Source organism: Heliangelus exortis, chromosome 3 (genome assembly GCF_036169615.1).
Source record: "Heliangelus exortis chromosome 3, bHelExo1.hap1, whole genome shotgun sequence".
NCBI lineage: Eukaryota > Metazoa > Chordata > Aves > Apodiformes > Trochilidae > Heliangelus > Heliangelus exortis.
This window is the reverse complement of record NC_092424.1, coordinates 4278940-4304195: the sequence shown is the minus strand read 5'-3', so window position 1 is coordinate 4304195 and position 25256 is coordinate 4278940. Positions and strand designations below refer to the sequence as shown.

General features: G+C 40.9%; 1 protein-coding gene across 6 annotated transcripts in view; it reads right to left on the bottom strand.

The window, feature by feature from the left end:
• Positions 1–25256, bottom strand: part of DISC1 (DISC1 scaffold protein) — a 187634-nt gene that overhangs the window by 130314 nt on the left and 32064 nt on the right. For all 6 annotated transcript variants that reach the window (XM_071738962.1, XM_071738961.1, XM_071738965.1 and 3 more), the window contains one exon: positions 3439–3589. In XM_071738962.1, the coding sequence (XP_071595063.1) occupies positions 3439–3589 (151 nt within the window). The remainder of the gene's footprint in view (positions 1–3438; positions 3590–25256) is intronic.

The window sequence follows — 25256 nt, the reverse complement described above, 5'->3', positions numbered from 1 at the left end:
AAAACCAAACCCAGAAGCTAAAAATTAGTATGGCTGAGTATCAACTCGAAGATTAAACAGCTCAAAATGCTACCTGTTACCTCCAGAGTCATAAAACCCCACCACCAGAAACATTACATCTTAAACAGTCAGAGAACAAGAGATTTTTCCTTGGCATGTCTTCCTGTATTATAATCTCAAACATTTGCACTGTTTTTACAACATGCTGAAGAAGGAAAAGAGAAAACTTGCATAGCTCCATGTATAGCTCCAGGCTTCATTTTCATGTTTCAGAAATTTATCCATCACTGCCTTGAAAGAGACAAAACTAAGGCATGTAATTTCTATCAATACAGAGAAAAATCTCCCTTAGACAGAAGTTTAGAGACTTGCCAAAGCCATTTTTGCAGCTTCTGTCAGCTTTTGGAGACCACATTAGAGATCATCTGGAGTGTTTGCTCCACGCTGCCAAGTTTTCCTCCTCTCTTGAGCAGCAACTTCTTTCAAAATCCCAGTCAGTGGGATCCCTCCCAGTGGTGGGTACAACCCTCAGCTGAAAATTTTTGCCTGATTGGACCCCAAGGTGCATTATGTGAGGTGTCAATCTATAACCAGCCTCTCAGGATGCACCTGCAAACAATGCAAACCTAGTTTGTCTTGCACATCCTGCAGGAGGGCACGTGAAGCTGAGAGGCCACTTGCACTTCCGTGCCCTCTTCTAGAGCCAAATCCACGGATTTCCACACAAAGGGGACCAATATCTTGCTTTAAAAAGTACCCTGGGTCATTGGGGATTTTGGAAGCATGATTTCCCATCATAAGCTTGCAAAGCAAATATTTCCATGCCACATACAAACCATGCATCCCAAGCCTGGGTTAAACATGATTAATCACACAGTTACAATCTCCATGCGTGGCTGTTTAACAAGGGGGTAGAACAAGAGGTTCCTGCCTCTTCTGCAGGACCATCAGAAGACACATATGCTTTAATCCCTCTCTGTGGGCTGAAGAATGGACTGAAAAAGCAAAATAAAACCCTGACACTAAAATAAGTGGCATGAATAGTTAAATGAAGTAGACAGGGCAGTGTAACTGTATTTCTGTAATAACATAAATCAGAGATATTATGAGGTGCTAGGCCACCACTGTCTATGTGCCTTACAGTCATCAAAGACTTCTGGGGCTCCCACCCTCCACACTTTCCAGCAGCTTTGAAACCTTATTCTCTTAGTAGGGCTGCAGCTTCAGGAGATGCTGCAGCTTCAGGAGATGCTGCACCTCTCAGGGGATGCTGCACCTCTCAGGGGATGCTGCACCTCTCAGGGGGATGCTGCACCTCTCAGGGGGATGCTGCACCTCTCAGGGGGATGCTGCACCTCTCAGGGGGATGCTGCACCTCTCAGGGGGATGCTGCACCTCTCAGGGGGATGCTGCACCTCTCAGGGGGATGCTGCACCTCTCAGGGGGATGCTGCACCTCTCAGGGGATGCTGCAGGCACTAGAAATTTGAGTGGCTGGTTAAAAGTTATAAAACTTTCCATGATAAACACAGGTTACTCTCAGAACTGCCTTGAAATCCTGTGTACATGCTTACTTGGTACTGAGAAACCAGGAACATCTGTACTGACACAGTATCCTGTGTCAACACCAAATACATTCACCTAAAAACTCACCTCATCATTTATTCAAGTAAAACAAAACCAGTGAATAAAGTTCAATGTCATGTATTTTTAAAAAAACAAAAAAACTGCCTTGTACACTTCTCATTTTACAAGTTCTTTGTTAGCAAAAAGTTGAAAGTGGCTTGATTACAGTCAAACTACAACGATTTGGTCTTCTGAGGCTACTCTGAACATCTTCTTAAATTTCCAGGTTAAAAAAAAAAAGAAAACTTGGGTATACTGTTTTTATGCTGATTAAAAATGAAAATAAAAACTGACACCTACACATTTTCTTTGAAGAAGTGATCCATGAGTTCTACCCCCTGCTTTCTAAAATTATGGTTATACCAGAAAAATTTTAAACAAAGGGCACACTTGCTGCATCAGTAAGAGAGTCAGACCACAGACAAATTGATGTGAAAGGATATGAGAATGAAGTGGAAAAAAGAAAAGGTGTCACAACAAGACAAATGCAAGCTCAAAAAAAGGAGTGTGCAAAAGACAGAAAAGTCAAAAGGATATTCATCTGACCCTGAAGAATGGCACTGCCCTCAGACCTGTGTAAGGAAAGGAGTTACAGATATAATCATCCAAAGAACAAGAACACTTTTATAGATGTGTATTTATATATAAATGGCATGCATAAGCATATTATATAGGAAAAAAATGAGCAAACTGCATTATTTCAAGGATACTTCAGTGACTCAGTTTCTATGACACCAAAGAAACATCACCTCTAAAGTCAAAATCATTATTACAAATCAATGCATGGAGTGAACACTCCCTGATGATAAAACACAGCATGTTGTACTTCAGTCATTAAGGAATGCTAAAACAGCTGCTTGGGGCCTCAGAAGGAAACAGCTGAGGGAGTGCAGTTTCCTTTAAGCCTGGCTCATTAGTAAATACTATAAATAGAGTCTTAAAAAATCCTTAAAGTTCTCAAATTTTGCAAGATCCTATTATCTGTACTACCTAATTTTCATGTGTATCAAAAATTACACTCAAATATATTGACTAGCCAACTGCAGCCTTTAAACACCCAAGCTGCCATAAAATGAAAGGTTTTTCTTTCATTTGTGCTGCTACCTTTGAGGAGAGCTTCTTATAGGTCTGAGGAATCCTCTTCCTTCTAACAACAGTAACCAGAAATACAGCTGAAGACTGACCTAGAAATAGAGCCAACTTTTTCTTCCTAAGCTAACTACCTTCCTTGGGTCATTCAACACATTCCCCCAAACTCTGAAGTTGTTATCCCTTCAAGAGAAGGCTGAGAATTTATTTTTATGACTGTTTACTGCCACTTAACAAGTGACATGTAAGAGGAAGCTCCCAAAGATCTATGTGCATAAAAAAAATAACCTGGTTTTACTTTCTATTTAAATATCTTTTCATTGCCTGGAAAAGAGCACCAGAATTAACTCCACGGGGAATCACTGCTCAAGCTGTGTCGCTGTTGTAGGCTCAAGCTGCCATGTCAAGGATTCAGATCCATTCCCACTCAACATCAGTGAGAAAAGTTCCATTTAATTCATCATTATCAATATTTTTCCAGTGCAATTCCAAAAGAATTGTAGAAGTAATATTTTTAAAAGAGGGCTGTAGGGCAGAAGAGTGTTGGGTATCTATAAACAAGCTCCATATAGAGATGTTAGGGTGTCCTTAAAACTATTCACCAAAATTATTCATGAGCTGCATTCCATATTTTAAGACAATCAGATGTGGATTTAAGAAAATGAGATGTGGATTTAAGAAAATCAGAGGTGGATTTGACATAATGAGGAACCAAAAAACTCACCGATGCTCGGCAGCCCAGCGCAACGCTGCTTGAACTTGAGTAACAAACTTATCCAAAAAATTGCTAACAGAAGGATGTCTTGAAGGAAGCTGAAATTTTAAAGAATTCTTCTCTTTCTCCAGGTCTTCCAGCCTCTGTCTAAATTTATCAGCTAGAAATTAAAAAAAACCAAGTTACTCAATAGTGACAGAAAGGGTCCCATTTAGCTGAAGAAGTAAAAGGTCAATCAACAAAAAGGAAAATCCACCTCACAGGCAGTTCTTTCCCTTTTGATAAAATATATCTGCCTGTTTTGCTCAGGGATTAATTACTAAGGACTTCAAAACACGAGATAACCAGGGTAATAAAATTCTTTCTTTCTAGGACAAGGAGAAAACTGCAGACTTCCCAGCACTTAAGCAGAATCAATCCAGCAAGGCTCCAAAGCATTGGCTCAGAGTTATCATCTGTGCTCTTTTCCTAGAGTAACACCTCTGAATTTTTAAGAAAACCCTACTCTTCACTGGTCCAGTTTTTAAACAGTCCTAGATGGCAATTATACATTTTTAAAGATCTCTTTAAAAAATTGTGTTGTTCTTAGGTCAAAAACTGAAGAATCCCAGCAGAAAATGTGCAATTAAACCATTCTCTTATTCGAGGCTCCCTTGAATTTTGCTTATAATCCAGCAAAAAGAGATTTTAAAGATAAAAGTGGTCCTTCAGAGAGTGCTCTGACTACCATGACTCTATATATTTTTAGAGTAAATATTTCTCTGTATCTACTAGTTCTTTGTGTTCTTACCCTGTGTAGGAAACAAAGGAACAGCATTCCGATTACAAATTACTATTTCTGGTACATATATTCTCTATAGTGCTGGAACACTTACAAAAATCACAACAGATAACAAGCCTCCAAGCCAGAGCACCTTTGATGGCTACATTAGTAAGATGAGAGAGTTTTGAGCTAACCCACAACTGGAAAACCATCAGGGTTCAGTACCTCCCTCATGACCTCTCTGCCTGCAATTTTGTGTGATGAGCATTCCTTCCATTTTAACATTTTCAATACAACATGTTACTATCAGAATAACATCCATCTGTGCATGCTTTTCACTGCCTTTTTTTTTTTTTTTTTCTTTATCCTCAAAGGGTTTTTAAGAAGAGGGGTTGTTTACATTTGCTGGTTCAGTGAAATGATCCATTTTTACAATAATCTATCATTAGTACTAATCTCCCTTCTGCTTCTATGCCAGCGGGGTGGAATAAAGACACAGAGTACTAATGAGACCAGTAGTCTGGTTTACAAGCCTAGGAGACCATTCCAGGGTAGTTAAGCCCATATTATTGCTGCTGCTGTTATTATTAGGGTGCAAAATGGTGCCAGAAGGCCCCAGCTGAAATGATCAGCACCCAAGTCTCAGCAGGGTGCAAGCCCTGCCCCAAAAAGCACATGGAAATGTTCACATCCAAAGGAAATGTTCACTTCCAAAGGAAAAGTTCACTTCCAAAGGAACAGCTCACTTCCAAAGGAACAGTTCACTTCCAAAGGAAAGGCACTTCCTCAGCAGCAGAGGTGAACTACATCTCAGTGTGTATCTCAGCAGCTCCAGCTGAACAGATTTATCCCATCCCTATAACCACAAGGGAATGGGAATTCAGGCCCAGAAGAGACTTCTGAGCCCACACTTGGGCCAGAAAAACTCATCAGAATTTGCATTTTGCCTGGAATTCCAAACAGGAGCATCAAACCCAGCACTGTTAAAACCAGAAAAGCAGGGGTTGGACTGTGACTTGTGCCCACTGAACACCAACACACGTGGAGCCACCTCCTTTTATCCAAACCATCAGGATTCCTGGGCTACCTGAGCAGGAATTGTGGCAGCCCCCACAGCCACTCAGTGATGTTTTCATTGCCCTTCACCATCATTATGCTCACTCTGTGTGTCCCATCCTATCCCTACCCATCCTGGCCCTAGAAACAAGCTATTTTGGGAAGGAAAACAGATGAAGGGATCCACATGCCAATTCATTCTCTCATTAATTCTTGGCTGCATCTTGCTTTCTGCATTCCAGTCCACCCAGGATTCAATTAGTTTCTACTAACAGACGTTTCTAAATAATTTGTTTCACTGGCATTTCATAAATACTATTGCTGGCCAGCTCTGCTCATCAGCTCTCAGCACAGTGCTTAGGGGTTACATCTGGAGAGATTCCACCACCCCTGAGCTGAACACTGCAGCACTCAGTTTTTAGGCTCCTCTCCTGGAAAAGGGACTCAGTTGGACTTGGCTGATGCCTTCTGGGCATGGAGAGACCAAGGGAACCCAGTTCCAGCTGCAGAGAACCACAAGGATAAGGATCATCTCAGTCCAGGTCAAGCAGAACTCATGGAAATGATAGAATTCTAGCAGGTGGGACACTTATTAAAAAAAAAAAACAAACCACACAAAACATTCCTTCTTCACTCTACCTGCACATTAGTAACTCAGGCATCATCGTGTTCAAATTCCATCATTTTCCAGGACAAGAGAGACTTCCATTTGTTAAAGCAATGCAACAAAAGCAGAAATTGAGGAGTCTAATGCAGTGCTTGAATCAGCAAGCAAGATGCCTTCAACCCAACTGCTAATATTGGCCTCCTCCAAAATTACTGATAGGAGAACATCCAGACCAATATCCAAATGTGATGTGTAAAGACATAGACTGTAATGGGAAATGAAGGCATTACAAGCAACTGGAGCTTGTAATGTGTGCTCTTAATTTAAGGATAAAATAACCATTTAACAGTATGAAACAGCTACACAGCAGAAAATAGACAATTCCTTCCAAGTCCTTTTTCTTTCCCATCAATGAGACACCAGAACACACAAAAGGTGGGGAAGGAAAGGAAAACTGGTACTCCAAAAGGTCCCTGTGAGAGGAGCACCAGAGAGCAGTGTCTGAAGGGTATCTTACAAAGGATTGAGTGCTCAAACAGGCTCCCTGGCTCCCAGCAGATTCTGCATTTCCCCCCATCAGCCCACATCAGTTACAAGCTAGAAAACTGCTGCGTCCTTACAACACATGTAACACTTCAGAATGTAATGTACCAAACGTCAGTCAGTGTTGCAGCAGAGCTGGGAAGTTTGAAAGCTTAAAAACAAAAAAACAAACCACCACAAAAAAAGCCCAGACATTTCAGCTGTTACACTTCTTATAAGAAGAAACTTGACACATTGGCAGATACAGATTTCACCCCCCCTCTAATATTGAAAAGCATCCACTTATGCTTCAAACAAAAAGCTAAAACCTCAGAACTTTCCCAGATACTTCCCCCAAAGCTCAACACCAATTTTCCCACCTACAGTTTAGATCTTTACACTGAAAAGCAGAAGCTGTGCATTAAACTTCATCTCACAAATGCAAGGTAGTGTAGGACTTGAGCACAAATTTTCACCAGTGCCCCCATTCTGCAGAACATCCATAGCAGCACCACTGACAGATTGCTGCTCAGATCTGTCAGTTCTGTGTCTCTTAGTAGGAACAGTTAAACAGAGGAGTGATTTATGGGCACAAACCACAGGATTCAGGGGAGTTTGTGAGGCTTCAGGTACAGCCAGTACTCTTCACTTTAGCAGGAAGATGAGCAAGAAGCCACAAAGCCAAGAAATATTCTTCCAGCACAACTCTGGAAAAGGAGCTGGGGGTGAGAGTCCAGTGGGAAATGGCAGAGTCCTGACTTGGGTGATTAAACTCTTAAGTTGCTTTGCCAGTGTTAGGAAAAAGTTGGTTTTCCATGTTTCTTCCTCATTATCACCTGCAGTGATGTCCCCACAGCTGTGCTTGCTGAGCTGAGCTTAAGGCACACGAGGGTTATTTGAATAAACCCACATCCCAATTTCCTGTAACATGACAGCCCTGAAAGCAAAGTATTTATTATTTGCCACTAGCATCTCACAGAGGATGCCAACCCATTCATAGTAGGCTCAAACAGAAAAAAAAAATCCTATTCCCCTAAGTTTACAATCAACAAAACCAATGAGAGCCAAAAAGACAAATGGAAAGGACAAAGTATCAGACACACAGGATGGGGGAAAATTATGCACAATAATTTCAGTGTGCCAGAAGCCCCTTAATCTCCACTGCTCTTGATCTCATACTTCTGAAAAACATTTTTATAGTATTTTGAATAGTATCATTTTTAACAGTACAAATTTTTGGTATTATTTTACATTGCAGCATAAATTAGCCACTTCCAGCTTTTAAAAGATGGAGGGATTGCATTTAAGTGCCTGATAAGCATAAGAGTTGCTGAAATAGTGGATGTTTTCCTCTTTGTGACAACCCCTCCCTCATCTTTGTCATTGCAGTAAAACAAAGATGCAACTCTACCCTGGGTCTTTTCCATAAAGCTCTCTCCAGATTTGCTGCATGTGTAAATGCCTTTCAACAGCACAAGGCTTTTAATATATAGGCATTTTTGGAGACATCATTTCTATTTTAGTCAAGTCACCCACACAAAAAATAAACAGTGCCCTGCTGACTCTTTGCTTTTCATATTCTTTTCTGAACATCAAATTTCCAGTGAAACCACCAAGATGCCCACAGGTCTACTACGACTCTACAGTAAAAATAATTTGCAATAACATCAGAAGACACATTAAAGGGAAAAAAAAAAAAGGTGATTGCTGGTGCATTTTATTTGATATCAGCCATTTTTTAAGCAGTGCTGACAGTCCTGTCACTACATCCAAAAACATGTACTGATTATTCCAGGTTGCACCTGCATTTTTTTAAAAGTACATCTATGAAGCACAATAGCATAGAACCTTGTTATGAATTCAGTTCTTCTCTTAAAAAGATCCCTCAAGACAAGGAAGCCAGCAGAAATCAATGCAAAGCTCCTTGGCTTGCAATCCAGCTCTTTTTATTGGATGTGGTGGAGAAAGAGCTTTGGGACAGGTTTCCATCAGCAGATTTCACATCCAGGAACAACTGTCAGCTATTTATTAATGTCAACTGCAAGTGATTCAATCCCAGTGCACTACGACCCTTCCCTTGATCCAGGAATCTCTAAGCCAACATCTGCCCTTCTTCACTGCCTTTGAATAAATGCCAGAGGTTGATTAGAAGCCAGGCCAGTCAATTAGCAGTGAAAAAATGCAATACCCTACAACTAATTGCATTACATTCTGAGGTTGTGGTCATTTTTACAAAGCAAGCTCCAAACGCTCTAACAAGAAATTTAAAAATCTGATGGAGTTTATCTAGGTTTTTATAGCAAAGATTTTATGACTAGAGAGTCACTCAGATTACTGGGGGAATTTTTTTTTTTATACCAGGCTCTGTTTAAGCACATAGTGGGAATCTAAAGTGTTTTGTTCCAGCTGTCAACCAAAGAAAAGGCTCCTTTGTTACTGCCTAACCTGAATGTATTGAGAGTACCACCCTAAAACACACCACTTGGAAGGTGATTTTTTGTGATGCAAGACCAGAACCAGTATAGATAATGTAAGAAGTGTTCTGCAAAGGCCCATCTCTGTATTTTTAAAAGCCATGCTATAAAATTGCACAAAGTCTAGGCTAAGAAACACCAATGGGTGGATACTTGAAGTGTGTTGAAGGTGGTTGCTTGAAGTTTGAAAGAAAATAGCACAGATTTTAAAATGGGGAATAAATTAAATTGGGCAATGTTCTCCAAGGGCTGTAATATGTGAGGAAATTGGCTTCCAGTTCTGAGATCAGCACCACCAAAACCAAAATGCAATTATCATAGAATCACAGAACTGGCTGGGTTAGAAGGGACCTCAGAGCTCACTAAGTCCAACCCTTGATCCACTCCCGCTGCAGTTCCCAGCCCATGGCACTGAGTGCCACATCCAGGCTCTTTTGAAATATCTCCAGGGATGGAGAATCCACCCCTTCCCTGGGCAGCCCATTCCAATGGCTGAGCACCCTCTCCAGAAAGAAATTCTTTCTAATGTCCAACCTAAACCTCCCCCAAAATTATACAGCATTATCTGCCCTCTGGTGCAAGGTGTGCTGATGAAAAGGTATCAGCTCTTCTTTCCTGCAGGATGGATGCTACACACAAAGAACTAAGAAGAAAATAAATGTGTGCACAACCCCAAACTGCTCTGAAAACTGCAGTGGGGAACTCTACAAATAAACCTAAAGCTCTGCTCTAAAAACCAAGGGGGAGAGACAAGATAAAGGAAGTCTTTATGGTAACTGAGCTGAAAACAGTACAACCATTCACTGTAAGTACCTGGATACTCAAATTTTGCTTTTGGTTAAAGAAAATCTTTTTTTTTTTCATACTCTCTTGCTCTCCACATTCCCCTTCACGAGCTCCCACAGTAGTGCTCAATGTTTCCTCATATTCCAGGTCTCCAATCTCACATTTAGTAGCCTACATAATTTAAAATATACACCACTAATCTCCTCCTCCATTGTTCCTCCCTTAGCCCCAGTGCTCTTCAAGAATTAAAACTTTACCATCCAATTAAGCTGACACCCTTGCCCAGCACTAGAGATCAGAAAATCCAAAACCACCTTCCATGAATTCCATGAAATGAGAAGACCTTCCCTTAATGGGCACAGAACCCCATGGGACACAAACTGCTCCAAGCTGCCTTTAGCTTTAATTGTTTTGTAAAGCTTCCAAACCAGATTCTTGCCCATTCTGTGGCTGAGTGGTTTTATTTTCACAAGCAGCATTAACCCACGAGCAGAGGTGCCAAGTATCCAGCTCAGATAGTGATTCCATGCTGGAAGTGATATATTTTCAGGTACTGCTGTTCTCTTAGACCCCTCTAAAAACTTAAACTCAAAAAATAAACAAACAAACAAACAAACAAAAAAACCCCCAAAACCACTGCAGATTCTTATTCTAAAAATCACCTTGGTTTGGTGATTTCCCTTTCAGGGGCTGCAAGTCTCTGTTACAGAAGACAAGGAGATATAAAACATACTTTCCTTGAAACACCACCTGTTTGTTCTGCAAAACTCAAAGATTCCCATAACAAAGTAATTTATAAATGATTTATAAATGATCCAGAACATATGATAGGACAACAGGGTGCAGAGCTGGTGACTCAGGTACCATCCCACTCTCTCCATACCAACACATCATGGCAGTGGTAGAGTCAGTTCATCCATCAGATTCAGCCCATTATGGAGCCTTCCAGGCACAACAAAATCATCAATTTTAACAGATTTAATCTTGGATTTGCCCAGGGTAAACAAGCACACAAGGCAGGCATCCACACACACACTCTGTGGGGTATGGTCAACCAGAGGAAATGCTTGGATGACTCTCTCAAAAGTCCTACAGACAACTGTGGTCTAAAAATATCTCAAAATTCAGTTTTCCCACCCTCACCCATCCACCAGCATTTATAGAGAATTTCTGTGGAACTACCAACAGCTCAAAAGCATTATAGGAAGAAAAACAAGAGTAAAGAGTTGTTTGGTTTCACTGTAGGGAGCTCACAAAACAATTTTTCTGCTCTGAACTGGGAAGACTGAAGTAATGCAAGGAACCAGCAGACAATACCTCACCAGCACAGCTCTATTTTCCTTATTGGTGGTTCCCATATGGCTCTCAAAAAGCTGAATGTTAACCAAAACATCACAGAACCTGCAAGTTTCAGGCTTAACACTACAAAAAAACTAAAGGAAAAAAAAAACAACCCAAAATAAAAAGCAATAAAAAGCTGTAGTTACCAGCATAATCAAGACAGCCCATCTAGAAAGAGGAACTTCTCTTAGTCCATTTTTTTTTTAACTGCAGCTCCATATTCAGGGAAAAAAGCAGTAGAGACAAACATCATGGTTGCATGGAAAGGGTTCTGCCCAGGGCTGTTTCAGGGGGTTTCAAGTCACGGGGGGGCTCTGCCTCTTCTGAGCACCTGCTCCCCAGTGCTTCATTCCATTCCAGGAGCTCAGCTGGATAACCCCATTGCTTTCAAGCTTCTGGGTCCTCTGTAAAAATGGAGATAGTAGCAACTCCTCCATAGGGGCCTCATTAGGCTTTAATTAACACCTGTGTGAGATCTGCAGATAAAAGGATTGCTGTAATTACACAATCTGAACTGCTTCTTGCATAAGAAACCTTGTATTATCCCTTTCAGAATTTGACCTTTGCTGAAAAGTTAGTGCCCTTCTGTCCTATTACAGGACTCTGTTGCCTATAAAAGGCTATTACCTTCATTTTTCTCATTCCAAAAGCTGATAAAGCCCAGCCTGTCTTTTCTTATTTTAACAAAAGGGATACTGGAACCTTTTGGTTTGGTATTTTTTTGGTTTTTAAACTCATTGTTTCCCTAACCTTCCTCCCTTTCAGCCACACTTGCCTTTTTTCACATTTGTGATATTCTTTCCATTCTGGCTCTGCAGCTGTCCCAAACACAACGTTCCTGAAAGTGTTTCAAAAGTAAAACAATTCCCCCAAGCACAGAGGGCAGGGCTGAAGAGGAGGATGTCAGCAGAGGGGCAAGGACCACAAGGCTCTTCAGACAAGTTCCACAGCCCTTCAACTCCCCGTGGGTCCCCACTCACCAAATCAGTTATTAAAGATAAATCAGTTATTAAAGAGCCAACATTCCATCAAGCACTAAATGCAGCCAAGACAGCAGGGTCTGCCCAACACCACCAGCTGCAAAGAAGCTCAACATCCTCTAGCACACAGATCCATGGAAAAATCTCTTGTGTGTCCCACCTGAGTAGAGAGCAGCACTGCCAAAGCATCTTCAGGCTCCATGCTACTAGGACTTGAAAATTTTAAGTAGAGGCACACACACTGTGCTCTTCCAGCCTGAGCCCATGAAGTTTCCCTGCCTCCAGCAGCCTCTCCACCTGCTCATTAGAGCCTCCTGGGGCTGAAGTTGAAGCTGCCAACCCAGGAGCTGTGATGCCTGAAAGCCAAGTGGGAATCAGAGCCAGGAGGGAAGAGCAGCAGAGGGGGATCCTTATGGGGCTTGGCCTGCAGAGGCAAGGGCAGGAGGGACACCTCTAGAAACACAACTTTGCAGAGAGGTTTGGCTATTGCCACACTCTCCAGAACAGATTCAGAAAAGTAGAAAGACCATTAAATTAAATTTGCCATGTTAATATGAACCCACACACACACACCAGGATGCCTTTCAAGTGTGACCCTGTTGTGGGTCCCAGAACTGCAGCTCCCCAGATGTTGGTTCTCCTTCCAGCCCTGCTGAGCTTTCTACACATCTCCTGCAGGCACGGAAAATAAAACCATCTAAGCTTGCTCCCTTCTGTAGGGCATTTACTAAAAATGGAAACACTGCAAGAAAGGTTTTTATAGGTTTTCTCAACCCTATAAAATAACTGAATGTTAATATTCTCAATAACTGATCTCTTCTTCATGAGTTAAATGGGATTGTAACAGAAGAGAATCTTGCCATGAATTTCACTCTGTACACCCCCACCTCAATAGTTTTACTAAGTGGTTTCACCATAGTAAAAGAAATCCTTTTATCCAGCCTTCCACCTTGATTCTGTCCAGCAGCACCCCTTCCTATGGGTATTGTTTGAGCAGTATGTCTTTGAAATAGCAACTAATTCATGTGTTTAAACAATAACCTCTATAAACCATTTTTTTTTCCCAAACACCTCCTCTAAAACCAACAGCAGACACTTGCTTCCCTCTCCCACACCCAGTTTAGCTCCTTTTTCTTTCACCTCAACTGGACACCTTGAGAACTGTGGTAAAAGAAGTAGATCAGGCAAATGGGATTGGCTGCTCTTTTATCAAGCTTGACCCTCCAGAGTGTTTAAAAGCCATGATAATTCATTACTTGAGGAGTCTCAGATCCTGGGTTCCACCAGAACTTTTACCATATCCATTTTGTGAATGGAATTATTTTATTTACAGGAAATATCAGAAGTTCCAAGCAGGGCAGAAAGTGATACTGGATTATAACAAAACACATGGAATAACTTTTCTTTGCTCTGATTTTTTTTTTTCCCCTCAAAAAGAACAATCCCCTCCCTGCTTTATTTTCAAAGATCTGAAGAGCAACAGTTTTCTGCACTTCCCAGGGAAGGCAGGGATGGTTCCTTGCCCTCCTTTCCAGCTCTCTTTACACCACCCACACTCACCCTATGGCATACTCATAGCTCCCATATACAGTTCTCATACTCAGAACTTCTCTCTTCCCAAAAATCTATCCAACTATTATTTCTTTAATGTATTAATAAATAACCAAAGAAACTATTCACACACAAATACAGATCTCCAATTTAGATAGATGTATACACACCTCTCTCATCTATATATAACTATACACACATCCTGCCATACTCTTGGGACATCTTCCTCATTATAAACTGAAAAATTTATCTTTCATTCCTCTTCCTTTTATAGACAGAGGTGTTAAGAAGGTTAAAATACAGAAAACCATTCTTAGCTGGTTACAGAATAACAAAGAGAGGAAAAAAAGAGTTAAAACAATGGATTTGCCTTTAAAATATCACTATTTGTTTTGCTAGAACCTCAGTTAATCAGTGCTCAAATTGCAATTTAGGCAGCAGTTGTTTGTAAGTAAAATATTCATGAGTGATGGAAGATACATAATTTTTATCATGATACTCAGTAGAGGCTCCACATTCCAACACATCTTTTTCCAAATAATAAGCTCCTGTCAAGTTAGTGTTCCATCAAATCTGTCAATTGCAACTCATTTGGTGTCACAGAACAAGCTGAAACATTGCATAAAGGTCAAGTGGAAAAATGTTCCTTCCACTATATCAATGTCATAAATTGGTAAAGGTCACTCCATCCAATAACTGCTACTATAGAAAGTAACTGTTGCTATCTACATGATAGGGAAAAAAACCAAAAAGCAAAACAAAAACCAAAAAAACCCACTTTTTTTTTTTTTTTTTTAAAAGATATGACAAACTAACATCACTGTCATTTCCTTGCAGCTTATGCTACACATCTAATGAGAACAGCTTAACCTACAGGCTCTAGAGCTTTCACAAGTACATCAATTATTATATATCAAGTTACACAAGGACAACTTTTCCATAAAAAAAAAAATAAATTAAAATGCCAGAATTCTTTGGTTGTAACACCTTACAGCTCTGCAGCCCCAGTCACAATGGGAGCTCAAAGGGCTTTCCAATCTTTGATTAAAGCTCTGAAGACTCTAGGATGGAAGTGACTTTACACCCATTTTACAGACAGTTCATCTGAAACAGAAGGAAGTAGCCTGCCTGCAGTGAAAACAGAAAATGCCATCACATAGTCTAACATTAAGAAAAAAAAAAAAAAAAAAAAAAATCATGTAGGTTTTTTTTTCTTTTATCTCCCTGTTCCTGCATAATAAGCCAATCTCTCTCACCAGAACTTTTATCCACCTCTCAAAAAGGCATCACACTGTCATCTGGAACACAAGACCATTGTAAAATGTAAAATTCAGGTGTACATTTTACGTTGTAAAATGTAAAATTCAGGTGTACAATTACACAAGTCAGCATTAGGGCGCTTCAGTGCTGGAGCTGAAATCCTAAGACTGTATCAGCAGCAGCCTTAGATGCACAACTCCTCACCTGGGCTGTGCTGCAGTGATGGAAGAGAAGGAAGATGATCACGTTCACCGCCTTGTCCTGGTTTGGGCCAGGATAAAGGTGATTTTCTGTCTTGTACTTTTGCTTTTAGCTAAGTCTCTTGTAAGTAGCTGCACTTGCTGAAATTAACAGCAAGTTTCTCAGACAGTGTGTGTTTCTAGGACTGATAACACTTGATGTTTAGAGTTACTGCTAGAGACTGGTGTGCAGAGCCAAGGCCACTGCTCAGCTCTGAAGAAAACATAAAGAGGTCCCACCTGTATCCCTCCTTTGGGGAGGAACGGACAAGATAGATGCCAGAATTGACCAAACAGAGGATTCCATCCCATACACCTCATCCTCAGTATAAATTTGAGGGATCACGAGGGCCAAGCCAGATTTCCTGATTTCCAGCTTCCGGCTGCCTGCCCTTCCTGCCTTTCCTGCTTCTTTCCTTCACCCAGCACCCTGGAAGGATCCCGTCCGTTTGCCTGCCTGTGGTCCTGATCCATTCCAGCCTGAATCTGTGTGTTCCTGCCTCCAGTTCCCAACTGCTGCCGACTCCAGGAGTCCAGCCTGGACTTTCCCAGAGCTGCCCTGCAGCCTCGGTGGTGACGTGAGAGCTATTGGGGGATAAGGGGGGAGGAATGTGGTATCCCTTTTCTTGTATATTTGTATATATTTAGTAATTTTTCCTATTTATCATTCCTGTTTCATTAAAGTTGTGTAGTTTAGTTTCCAACCCATAAGTCTGTCTCCCTTATTCTCTCTCCTTTCTTTATCAGGGAGGAGAGAGAGATTAATAAAGAGCATCTGTCACTTGGTTTAATTGCTGGGCCAGTGTTAAACCCTGACACTCCTCTAACACATCAATCCAAAAGAGATTCATACACATGAATCCATTCTTTTTATTAGTGATGAAATATCAAATATTGAACACTAGCACAGACCCTCTCTCATCACGAGTAGTTTGGAAGAAACTTTGCAGTTACTGGAACGAGTGGTAGAAAGATTTTACATGCTGAGCTCTAAAAGCAAAAAAAAAAAAACCCAAGGATTTTCTTCCTGTGGGCAATCAGTGCTCATAAACACTGGGATTCTGCATTTGCTGCCAAGCTGCTTGGGTCTTAATGTGCTTACCAGGTGCCAGCTGAACATAACTAAAATCTGTGCATCCAAAGCAAGCTTTGGATAAAATTAAGAAATAACTTTTTGTTAAAGAGAAACTTAACTTCTGTTAAAGAAGCAAAAAGTTAATCACAGATGGCTGCAAATCCATCCCTAAAGTACAGAATAAACAGTAACTGAGTGTCCCCAGAATGATGCTAATGGAAGTGGTAAGACCATCAGCACTAATGACAGAACCAGACCAGCTTGTCAGTAAGTCCTGTCAGAGATACAGCACATGGACCTGAAGCCATCTCCCTCTCCTTCAAAGCACTATTGCCTCATATAAAACAAAAAACAAAAAACAAAAAACAAAAAACAAAAAACAAAAAACAAAAAACAAAAAACAAAAAACAAAAAACAAAAAACAAAAAACAAAAAACAAAAAACAAAAAACAAAAAACAAAAAACAAAAAACAAAAAACAAAAAACAAAAAACAAAAAACAAAAAACAAAAAACAAAAAACAAAAAACAAAAAACAAAAAACAAAAAACAAAAAACAAAAAACAAAAAACAAAAAACAAAAAACAAAAAACAAAAAACAAAAAACAAAAAACAAAAAACAAAAAACAAAACACAAAACACAAAACACAAAACACAAAACAAAAACACAAAACAAAAACACAAAACAAAAACACAAAACAAACCAAACCAAAACCAAACCAAACCAAAACCAAACCAAACCACAAAACAAACCAAACCAAAACCAAACCAAAACCAAACCAAAACCAAACCAAACCCAAACCAAACCCAAACCAAACCCAAACCAAACCCAAACCAAACCCAAACCAAACCCAAACCAAACCCAAACCAAACCCAAACCAAACCCAAACCAAAACCAAACCAAACCAAAACCAAACCAAAACCAAACCAAAACCAAAAACAAAAACCAAACAAAAACCAAAAACAAAACAAAAACAAAACACAAAAACAAAACAAAAACAAAACACAAAAACAAAAAACAAAACAAAAAAAACAAAATAAAATAAAATAAAATAAATCTGACAGCACAGTAGCATCCGGCTCCTCTCATAGCTTTTCATTTCCACAGAGAAGGGGAGGCTGGAAGCTGGCCAAGGGACAGGGTGACATTCTTCAGACCTCTTCACTGCCACATGCAAGAATGGGACTGATGTTTGTTTCACCCTCTGGCACCTTTCCTGAGTGTGTCAGATTCACCTGGTTATTCAAACACCCTCAGGAACAACACTCTCAGGACCTCAGAAAGCCAGAATGGAAGTGCAGGGGCTTCCTCAGGGATGGGCACTGTGTGTGATGGCAGCATCACAATGGTGGGTTGCAAGCAGCTGCAGCAAAGCACGTTCAAAAGAAAACAAAATTAGTCTCAAATACCTTTGCTTTCTTGTCTTAACCTGGTCTTTTAAGTTTTAACAAAGTACTGTGCTTGAAAAGTGCCCCCAAGATGTGGGCACTTTAATTATAGCTTCATTAATGTAACATAACACAACATAACCTCCCCGTTCTGGAGAATGTTATTGACAGAAACATCATCACAGAAATTCATTATTGTGTAAACAAAATTGTCCTTGGGCAGTTGTTTCCTACCTGAAGAGATGAAAGCTTAAAAAAAAAAAAAAAAAAAAAACCAAAAAAAAACTCCCCACACTTAATAATCTAAGGAATTTGATATCCACTGAAGTCTTTGGGGTTCTCAGGTCACTTGCAGGTTACACAAGCCCAACCTGTGAAAATGGTAATTTTTATTTTTAATGAAGGACTCAAAGAGTTTACAGACCATGCCTTATATTTTTCCAAACACAATCCATCAGCAGAACCATGGAATGGGTTGGGTTGGAAGGAGCCTTAAAGATCATCTACTTCCAATCATCCAGCAGGGACAGCTTCCACTTGGCCAGGATGCTCCAAGCCCCATCCAGCCTGGCCCTCAACACTGCCATGGAGAGGATCCCAACCTCTGGAACACCACATACACTTCTGGTGCTGAGAAATCCTCTGGATCTCTTCAGGAATGACAAGGAATACCTTATCCTTCATGTAATTATGCTATGATGAACATTCAGAAATAAACCCTCAAACAAAATTTCATTGTTCTAAGTTTCTAAAACTTTTTCCAGAAATACTTCTAAACAGATTTAAGCAGAATGTGGAATCAGGTTATGTGTCAAATACGTGAAAGTGTATAATAAAAAATACAAAGTATTTGCATAAAGTTTCAAAGAATTTAAAGGTCTGAATGTCACTCTTTTAAAAAGCTCCTATAGAATATTTCCTTCTGTACAACTACCTCATCTCCTACATTGGATCCCTGTTACTGAGCTTCAATGATGATCAAAAGCCTTTTTTATTTTTTCAAATAAATTCCACAGAAGTTCTCCCTGACGCTACTAAATTTGCATTATCATTCTAACTTATATTCATTTTCTTCCTCCACTGTTTGTAGACAAAAGAACTCAGAAATAAAATCCTTTAAGTAGCAAAAATATCTTGTCCAATTCAGACACTCCTGGCCCCTCCATCCAGTTTCACAAATCTCACTTTTGGAACCAAACCATCCATCATTTGTCCTTAAACCTGATTCTTTAAGTTACTTAATTTCTCAGGAAAGGATTGAGATATTTTGATATTAAGCTATTCCCTAGCACTACAGCTTTTTCTTTTTTTCTAGCTTTGCTATATTTTCTTCACATACACCCAACCTTGCTTTATTTCCCTGAATCCATCGATGAGACCTGGTACTGAAACAAGTACAGATTTTTAAGGAGGTGCAGCAGCAAATCTGGCAAATAGCATAAAAGATGAGAACTGCAGGCAGTGGGCAGGGAGGTTTCAAGGTGAGAATTTAGGCTGGAAAAGAACAGCAAGCAAGAAAAATGCAAGGCTGATGATTTGAGACCACGGAAAAGAGAAAGCAAAAAGTATGTTTCAATGTAAATATTTGCTCATTAATGAGAAACAATCCCAAAGTATTTTTCAATGTAAATATTTGCTTTTTAATGAGAAACCAGCCCATTGGTCTCCCAAAATGGGAAGCTCTGACAAAACCAAGGACAAAATGCAGAGGCCAAGAGCAAGCCAGAAGCACAATCCTATTCTTCCACCCCCAACAGACCAGGACAGCAAAGAGTAAGTTTAACCCAGCCCTTTCCTGCTCCACCTTCCTGCCAGAATTCTTTTCTTGATCACACCTGAAGACTCAGGACAGGGAATTTCATCAGGAACCAAGGACAGCCTTGCAGAATCTGACCCAAACCACTGGGAGCCAGCAGAAAAGCAACACACAGAAACAGACACTGCCACCACTTGAATCCTTTTCACTACTTTCCAGAGGTCAGAGATTCAAACCAGCAGCATCTCATTTTGATGCAGCAGATCCAGTGCAGAGACTGCTCCCCCCATACTAAAGAGCACAGTGCCTTGACCTCCAGCTCCTCTCATCCAGGCACTGCTGTTCCTCAGGCTCCTGGGGAGCTGCTGCAAACCAAGGAATGTAGGGAAACACCACCTGCTAAGGAAAGGTCAGTCGTTTTCCAATCTGGTGAAAATTAACTCGTTGAGAGAAAGGGAGAATGAAGATGCACCTTGTCACCATGCCCCTATCCTCACTTCAGGTGACAGAGGGGCAGCAGTGGTTGCTTTGCATCAGCTCAGCAGCAGCCTGAGCTTATCCCCTACCACCCCCCCACAATTATCTTATCCCCTACCACCCCCAGGGGACCACAATGAGCAGGTGAGGAGCAAATCCAAGCCCTGCTCAGCAGATGAGAAGCAGAAACAGCAGCAGCACAGGCTGACAAAGCCTCCTGGCTGAATAAATAAAGAATAAGGGCAGGGGAGAGGAAGATGCTGTGACTCAGGGGAGGTGACAAAAGACACTTGCCAAGCACCTTCCTAAAATACTAAGTGAAGAGAAAAGTTACTGCTAGGAGATATCCTGATGTTGTAAGATGAGGGCATGGGAAGAAAGGACATAAGAGCTGGAGAGAGGAAAAAGCAAGTTTCTTGCCTTATTGTCACTGAAGTTCCTCTAGGCCTGTGCACACCAGATGTACTCCTCTTGGTCCCCAATTCCCATGCCTGAAAGACTGAAAATCTTCATTTTTAAAGAAATATTTGCCTGGGCTGAATTTGCTCAATAGGAGCCCTGGCAACTCCTCATGTCCAAAGTTAAGGCAATAAAGAAACAGCCATTTGTCAGCCCTTTCACCAGAAAGGAACCCCCAGCATATTTCTGAACGAATGAGTAGAGACTGCAGCCAGGGACAGCAATTCTGACAGATCTGTAGTTCCCACTGGGATTACCCTGGTAATTAACACTCCCTTTTTCATTATAGTCATTCCCACAGATTTGATTAGGAAGCAGCTGCCTATGCTTGGAAGCAGCTGAGCAATGAGGAGGGAAGAGACCATTTAAGAACTGATGGAAAAACAAGCACAGCAAGAGCATCACCTGCACAAAGCCCATGCACAGGCACTGAACACATCATAATACTGCCAATCCCAAACCTAAAGGCTGTTCCTCAAACAGGTATTGGAGGCCAAACTATCCCCCTCACTGATAAAAGGAAGCAGAATAGTTTTGTGAGAGCTGGCAGTGACAAAATACTCACTCAACTTTCTGGCCTGAATGCTGAGCTCTCAAGAAGAACGTTCTCTGACTAGAAAGAAGCATTGTCCCAGCTGCATCCTGACCTTCAGGAGAAATCTGCAGCAGTTGGGTTAATCTCAGCTGAGCAGAATATTCAAGGAATCAAGGAAAATCCATCCACTCTGTATCTCTCTTCTTCACGTTGGTTTAGGTTGCTGCTTTAAACTCCTTTGCATAGAAGGGACAATTGGTATTTTTTTGTGATCTTTAGCTGGCACTGCTATTTTACTTGGAAGCTGAGATGGCAGGTTTGTGTGCTCTACATCACTTCAAAAAAGAACTCCAACCTTCAAGAGTCAATTGGCCCACAAAAATAAAATTATTATTTCTGTTTTTGTGATTTTTTCCAAAGGTTATGCAGTTTACTTTGGGAGAGGCAGCCTCTCTCGTTGCCTCCCAGGGCTGTATAAATGATTTCTTTGTTTTCCCAATGGTATTCCAAGAAATTCTGCACCACAGGTAACATTTTGCACTATTTCTTTTTGGTAGGCACTGGAGATATTAGGAATAATGTGCACCTTTCAGTACTTGACAAATCCTGAATATTAAAAATGGAGTTTAGCAATTTCAGGCAGACACAGAACACAGTCTTGTAACTGGTGGAAGAAAAGAAATTAAGATCATACAAAAAAAATCATGAGAAAGACATTCCTTACAACTAATGGGCATCAGCTGTACATACCTGAACAATCAACCAAAATACTCTTTAGATCTTCCCTCAAACAAAGAAATATGAACCCCCAGGCATCTGCCTTACATGAAAGGAATGAAGAAACACACATCTGTCCTGGATAAGGACACCCCAACTTCTAGGATCCCTGCTCCACCTGTGGGGAAGGTACAAAAGCCACCAGCCTGCCCACATTTTAGAGAGAAGAAATAATTTGAGTAAAAAAGCACAGAAGGCATCACACTGAACTTGGCAATGAGGAGCCAGGAGCACACAGGTTCAGTTCTCCAGCTGAAATAAGAGGAAAGGGAAATCTGTGAAAAGCTTTTAGGGGCAAGGAGGGTATATGTTTCCCTGAAGAACTCGTTTTCCATCCCTTCTGAGTCCTGGAACAAATACTGATTTTCTAGGCAATCAGTTCATTTTTAGTTGTACCAGTTGCCTCTGAGCAACAGGCATTTCTCAAGGAGGTTTCTCCCCAGCAACTATACACAATAAAATTAAAACAGCCAGCAAAGGGCTTCTGGGCAGCTGAAAGCAATCCCAGCATGCAGGGCAGACTTGGCTTCCCACCCCTGAGAGCCAGGATGCTGCTGGGGCACAAAGGGGAGGCCAGGGAATGGGGCTGACACCAATGGCACAGACCCTGTAGGAACACTCCTGGAGGCACCAGAAACCTCTCACCACAGCCCCGTGGAAGTCAAAGTCCAGATTTGCCTCCTCAGAGCTACAACCCAGGATATTCTTGTCCAGCAAAACCCCCTGAATGGACTCCAGTCCTTAGATGACCTGTGCCTCCTGTAGCCACCACATAACTGAGCTCTGGCTTGGGGAAAAATTGAATTTATTTTTTTTTCTGAGCAAAAGCAACATTTTTCAGCACGCTTCAGCAAGTGAAAAAAAACCTTCCTTTCACATTTTTTGACATGAGAAAAATTTTTTCTCCCTGTGTTCAACAAAGAAGAGTGTCACAAGCAAAGAAAGTCAGTCCAATAGAGCTCAGGGGCTTTGCTGCCCATGTTTCTGAGTGACTCCTGCCCATTTACACAGGGCAGGCATTTGCCATTGACACCCAGACAAGCAGCTTTGCCTTTTTGCTTAAGGGGAAAGGGCTTTATTTGGTTTTTTGGGGTTTTTTTGTTTGTTTGTTTTGTTTTTTTCCCTGAGAAAAATAATAGCACTGAAATGGTTTTGCTGAGCATGTAGAGCTGCCTCTAAATATTCAGACTGAGTGGGTCAGTCAGTCAATTCCTACAGTGAAGCAGAGCCTGAGAGTCCTGAAAGGAGGAGGAAGGAATAAAGAAACACCTCTTGTATCCATAACAAGCATGGTCAAGCAAGAAGCAAAGTGGCACAGAAAGGAAAAAAATTAAGACATTGGATAACAGCAGAAATGCAGTGCACAGCATGGGAATGAAGATTATTTGTTCCTCTGAGTTTTCTCTCTTCCTTCTTATTTGGAACTGCATGACTGGTTTTGAAAATGTCCAAAAGAAGAAATGCAAGAGTCATCTAGATGAAATAACAGCACCCAAGTCCTGTGTATTCCTCATTACAAGTCCTGAGAGCTAGAGGTACACACACAAAAAATTAAATAAAATTAAAAAAAAACCAACCCACAACAAAAGCACCTGAGACAGAAAACATAAAACTGCACAAAACCCAGAAGACATTGACAGGCAAATATGAACAAAGTTGTGATGGCAGAATAATCCAAGCAAAATATTCCAGTAGCAGTGCTTCTGCAGGCACAGTGCTCTGAAACAGAATTAAATATCAGTTCTGGAATAATTCTACTACAGATTTATTATTTTTTCTGTCTCCTCAGCATTTCTTCTTTTCCTAGAAGACCATGGCATTTTATACAACATAATGAGCATTTTTTTTTTTTTTAAATTAAACACACATCTTGACTCTTCTTGCCCTGAGCCCTGCCAGACAGGTGACACACATGACTGGAACCTTTGTCCAGAGCTCCCCAATGTTTTCATTCTTGCTGTGACTGAGACTGCACCTGAATAACAATCTGATGAGGTCTGTCTGTGACTGGGACAATTCCAGGTGTTTTCTCTTGCTTACAGGTGTTTTCTCCAGCAAGGAAAGGTCATCACTAAAATATTTCAAACCAAAACACTGTGTACTTCATGATTTGGGGTTTGAGTTTAATCACTGAGGGGTGCTTAAAAGAGCCAAATTTTTTTGTTTTATTGCTTTTGTTTCTTCTCTGAAAGGACAGGACAGCAGATTCTCTGAGCTTGAGCAACAAAGCATGACACTTGGCTATGAATACAGAGCAGCAGGTTCTGCTTGTACCCATCTGGAGAAGGTCAGGACCAGTGCAGCACCCTTAGGTCACTGGAACAACTTTCTTAAGCCTGTAAACACAAGACTACAAGAGACTTACACTGGGCTATTGAGCTTTCTGCTTCCAGTTCACCAGCTTGACTCTTGCTCAGATTAAGAACTGAGAAATTGTTCTCCTTCAAGGGTACTTGATAAATGAGGATTTTTCAGCAATAAGCCCATTAGTAAGCCTTGCACTGCAGTGTGGAATGCAGCAAGAACCACCTCTCTCTGGGTTATTTTGTGCTCCTCGTTAAGAAAAGCATTGAATTTCAGATGACTCCCACTGAGAAAGCTCTCACTGCTGCTCAGGTTTTGTTCTAAAAAGAGTACAACTTCAGCCCAGTTGTTGCAGAGCAGCAGCCAGAAGTCATTCCACTACACAAACAGAATATTTGCCAGTACCAGGGAGCCACTCATACCCTTGAGACCAAGCAGGTGAAGGTCAAAACATGAAAAAAAACAAAAAAACCCCAAGTAACTTACTTTGGTAGAACATTTGATACACCATTTTGGGGGCAGAGCCATACCCTCAGCTTTGTGAGCTCTAACACATAAGAAGTGACAAATCAGCAATTTATGTGGCCCTGATTCATTGCACTCTTAAAGCATCTTGAGCACTGCTTCAACAAAATCCAACTGTACTGATGACTTCCTACAACTCAACTTCAGCCCTTCCTGAAGCCTTCCTGCAACATATCCTCATAATCTAGACCTCATTTAGAGGTGGAAATTATTTGCCACCTCTGTCCAGTGCCTGGATGTATATAAAATATACAGAATTTGACTTAACCCAAAGGTTTCAACTTGAATGCTAATTAAACCATGATTACAGAATTCCCAAGAGATGCTCAGATCTTGCCATCTCCTGCACATAAGCACAGACCTTCAGCTCTCCCTAACCTCCCTTTCCTCTCTTTTCTAGGGAAGGACTTAAAGCTCAAACCTACTCCAAGTTTATTGAATTCCAGGCCCAACCAAAGGATGCTCAAAGCACCCAATGCAGTAACACAGTCAACAAACTCAGACTGAGAAGGCCACTCAATGCCAGACCAATGCTTTGTAAGATTATGCAGAAGGAACCAAACATGGTTGATGTTGTACCACAAGACCCTGCTGCCTCTGCCATTTCTCTCCCATGATTTTAGAATTCCAGCAGCAGTCATTCCATCCTCTGCTACACAAGCTGCCATCAGTCTCAAAGATGAAATGGCTCTGGTAAGCAGACAAAAAAAATTTTTTTCCCCTAAGAATTGATGTAATGTATGAGGGATGCACACAGGGAACAGTATTAGATGGTGGGATGGTAGCAACACAAGTTTAAAACCCATATAATGGTGCCATATTCCCTGGCATCAGTTTGATGCTCCCCCTCTCAGCATTTCCTACAGACTCAGTAACAATTTGTCCACAATTTCTCTTGTGCAAGTGTGCAGCTATTTGAAATTTCCTCTCATCCCCTTCTTGATTAACACTCA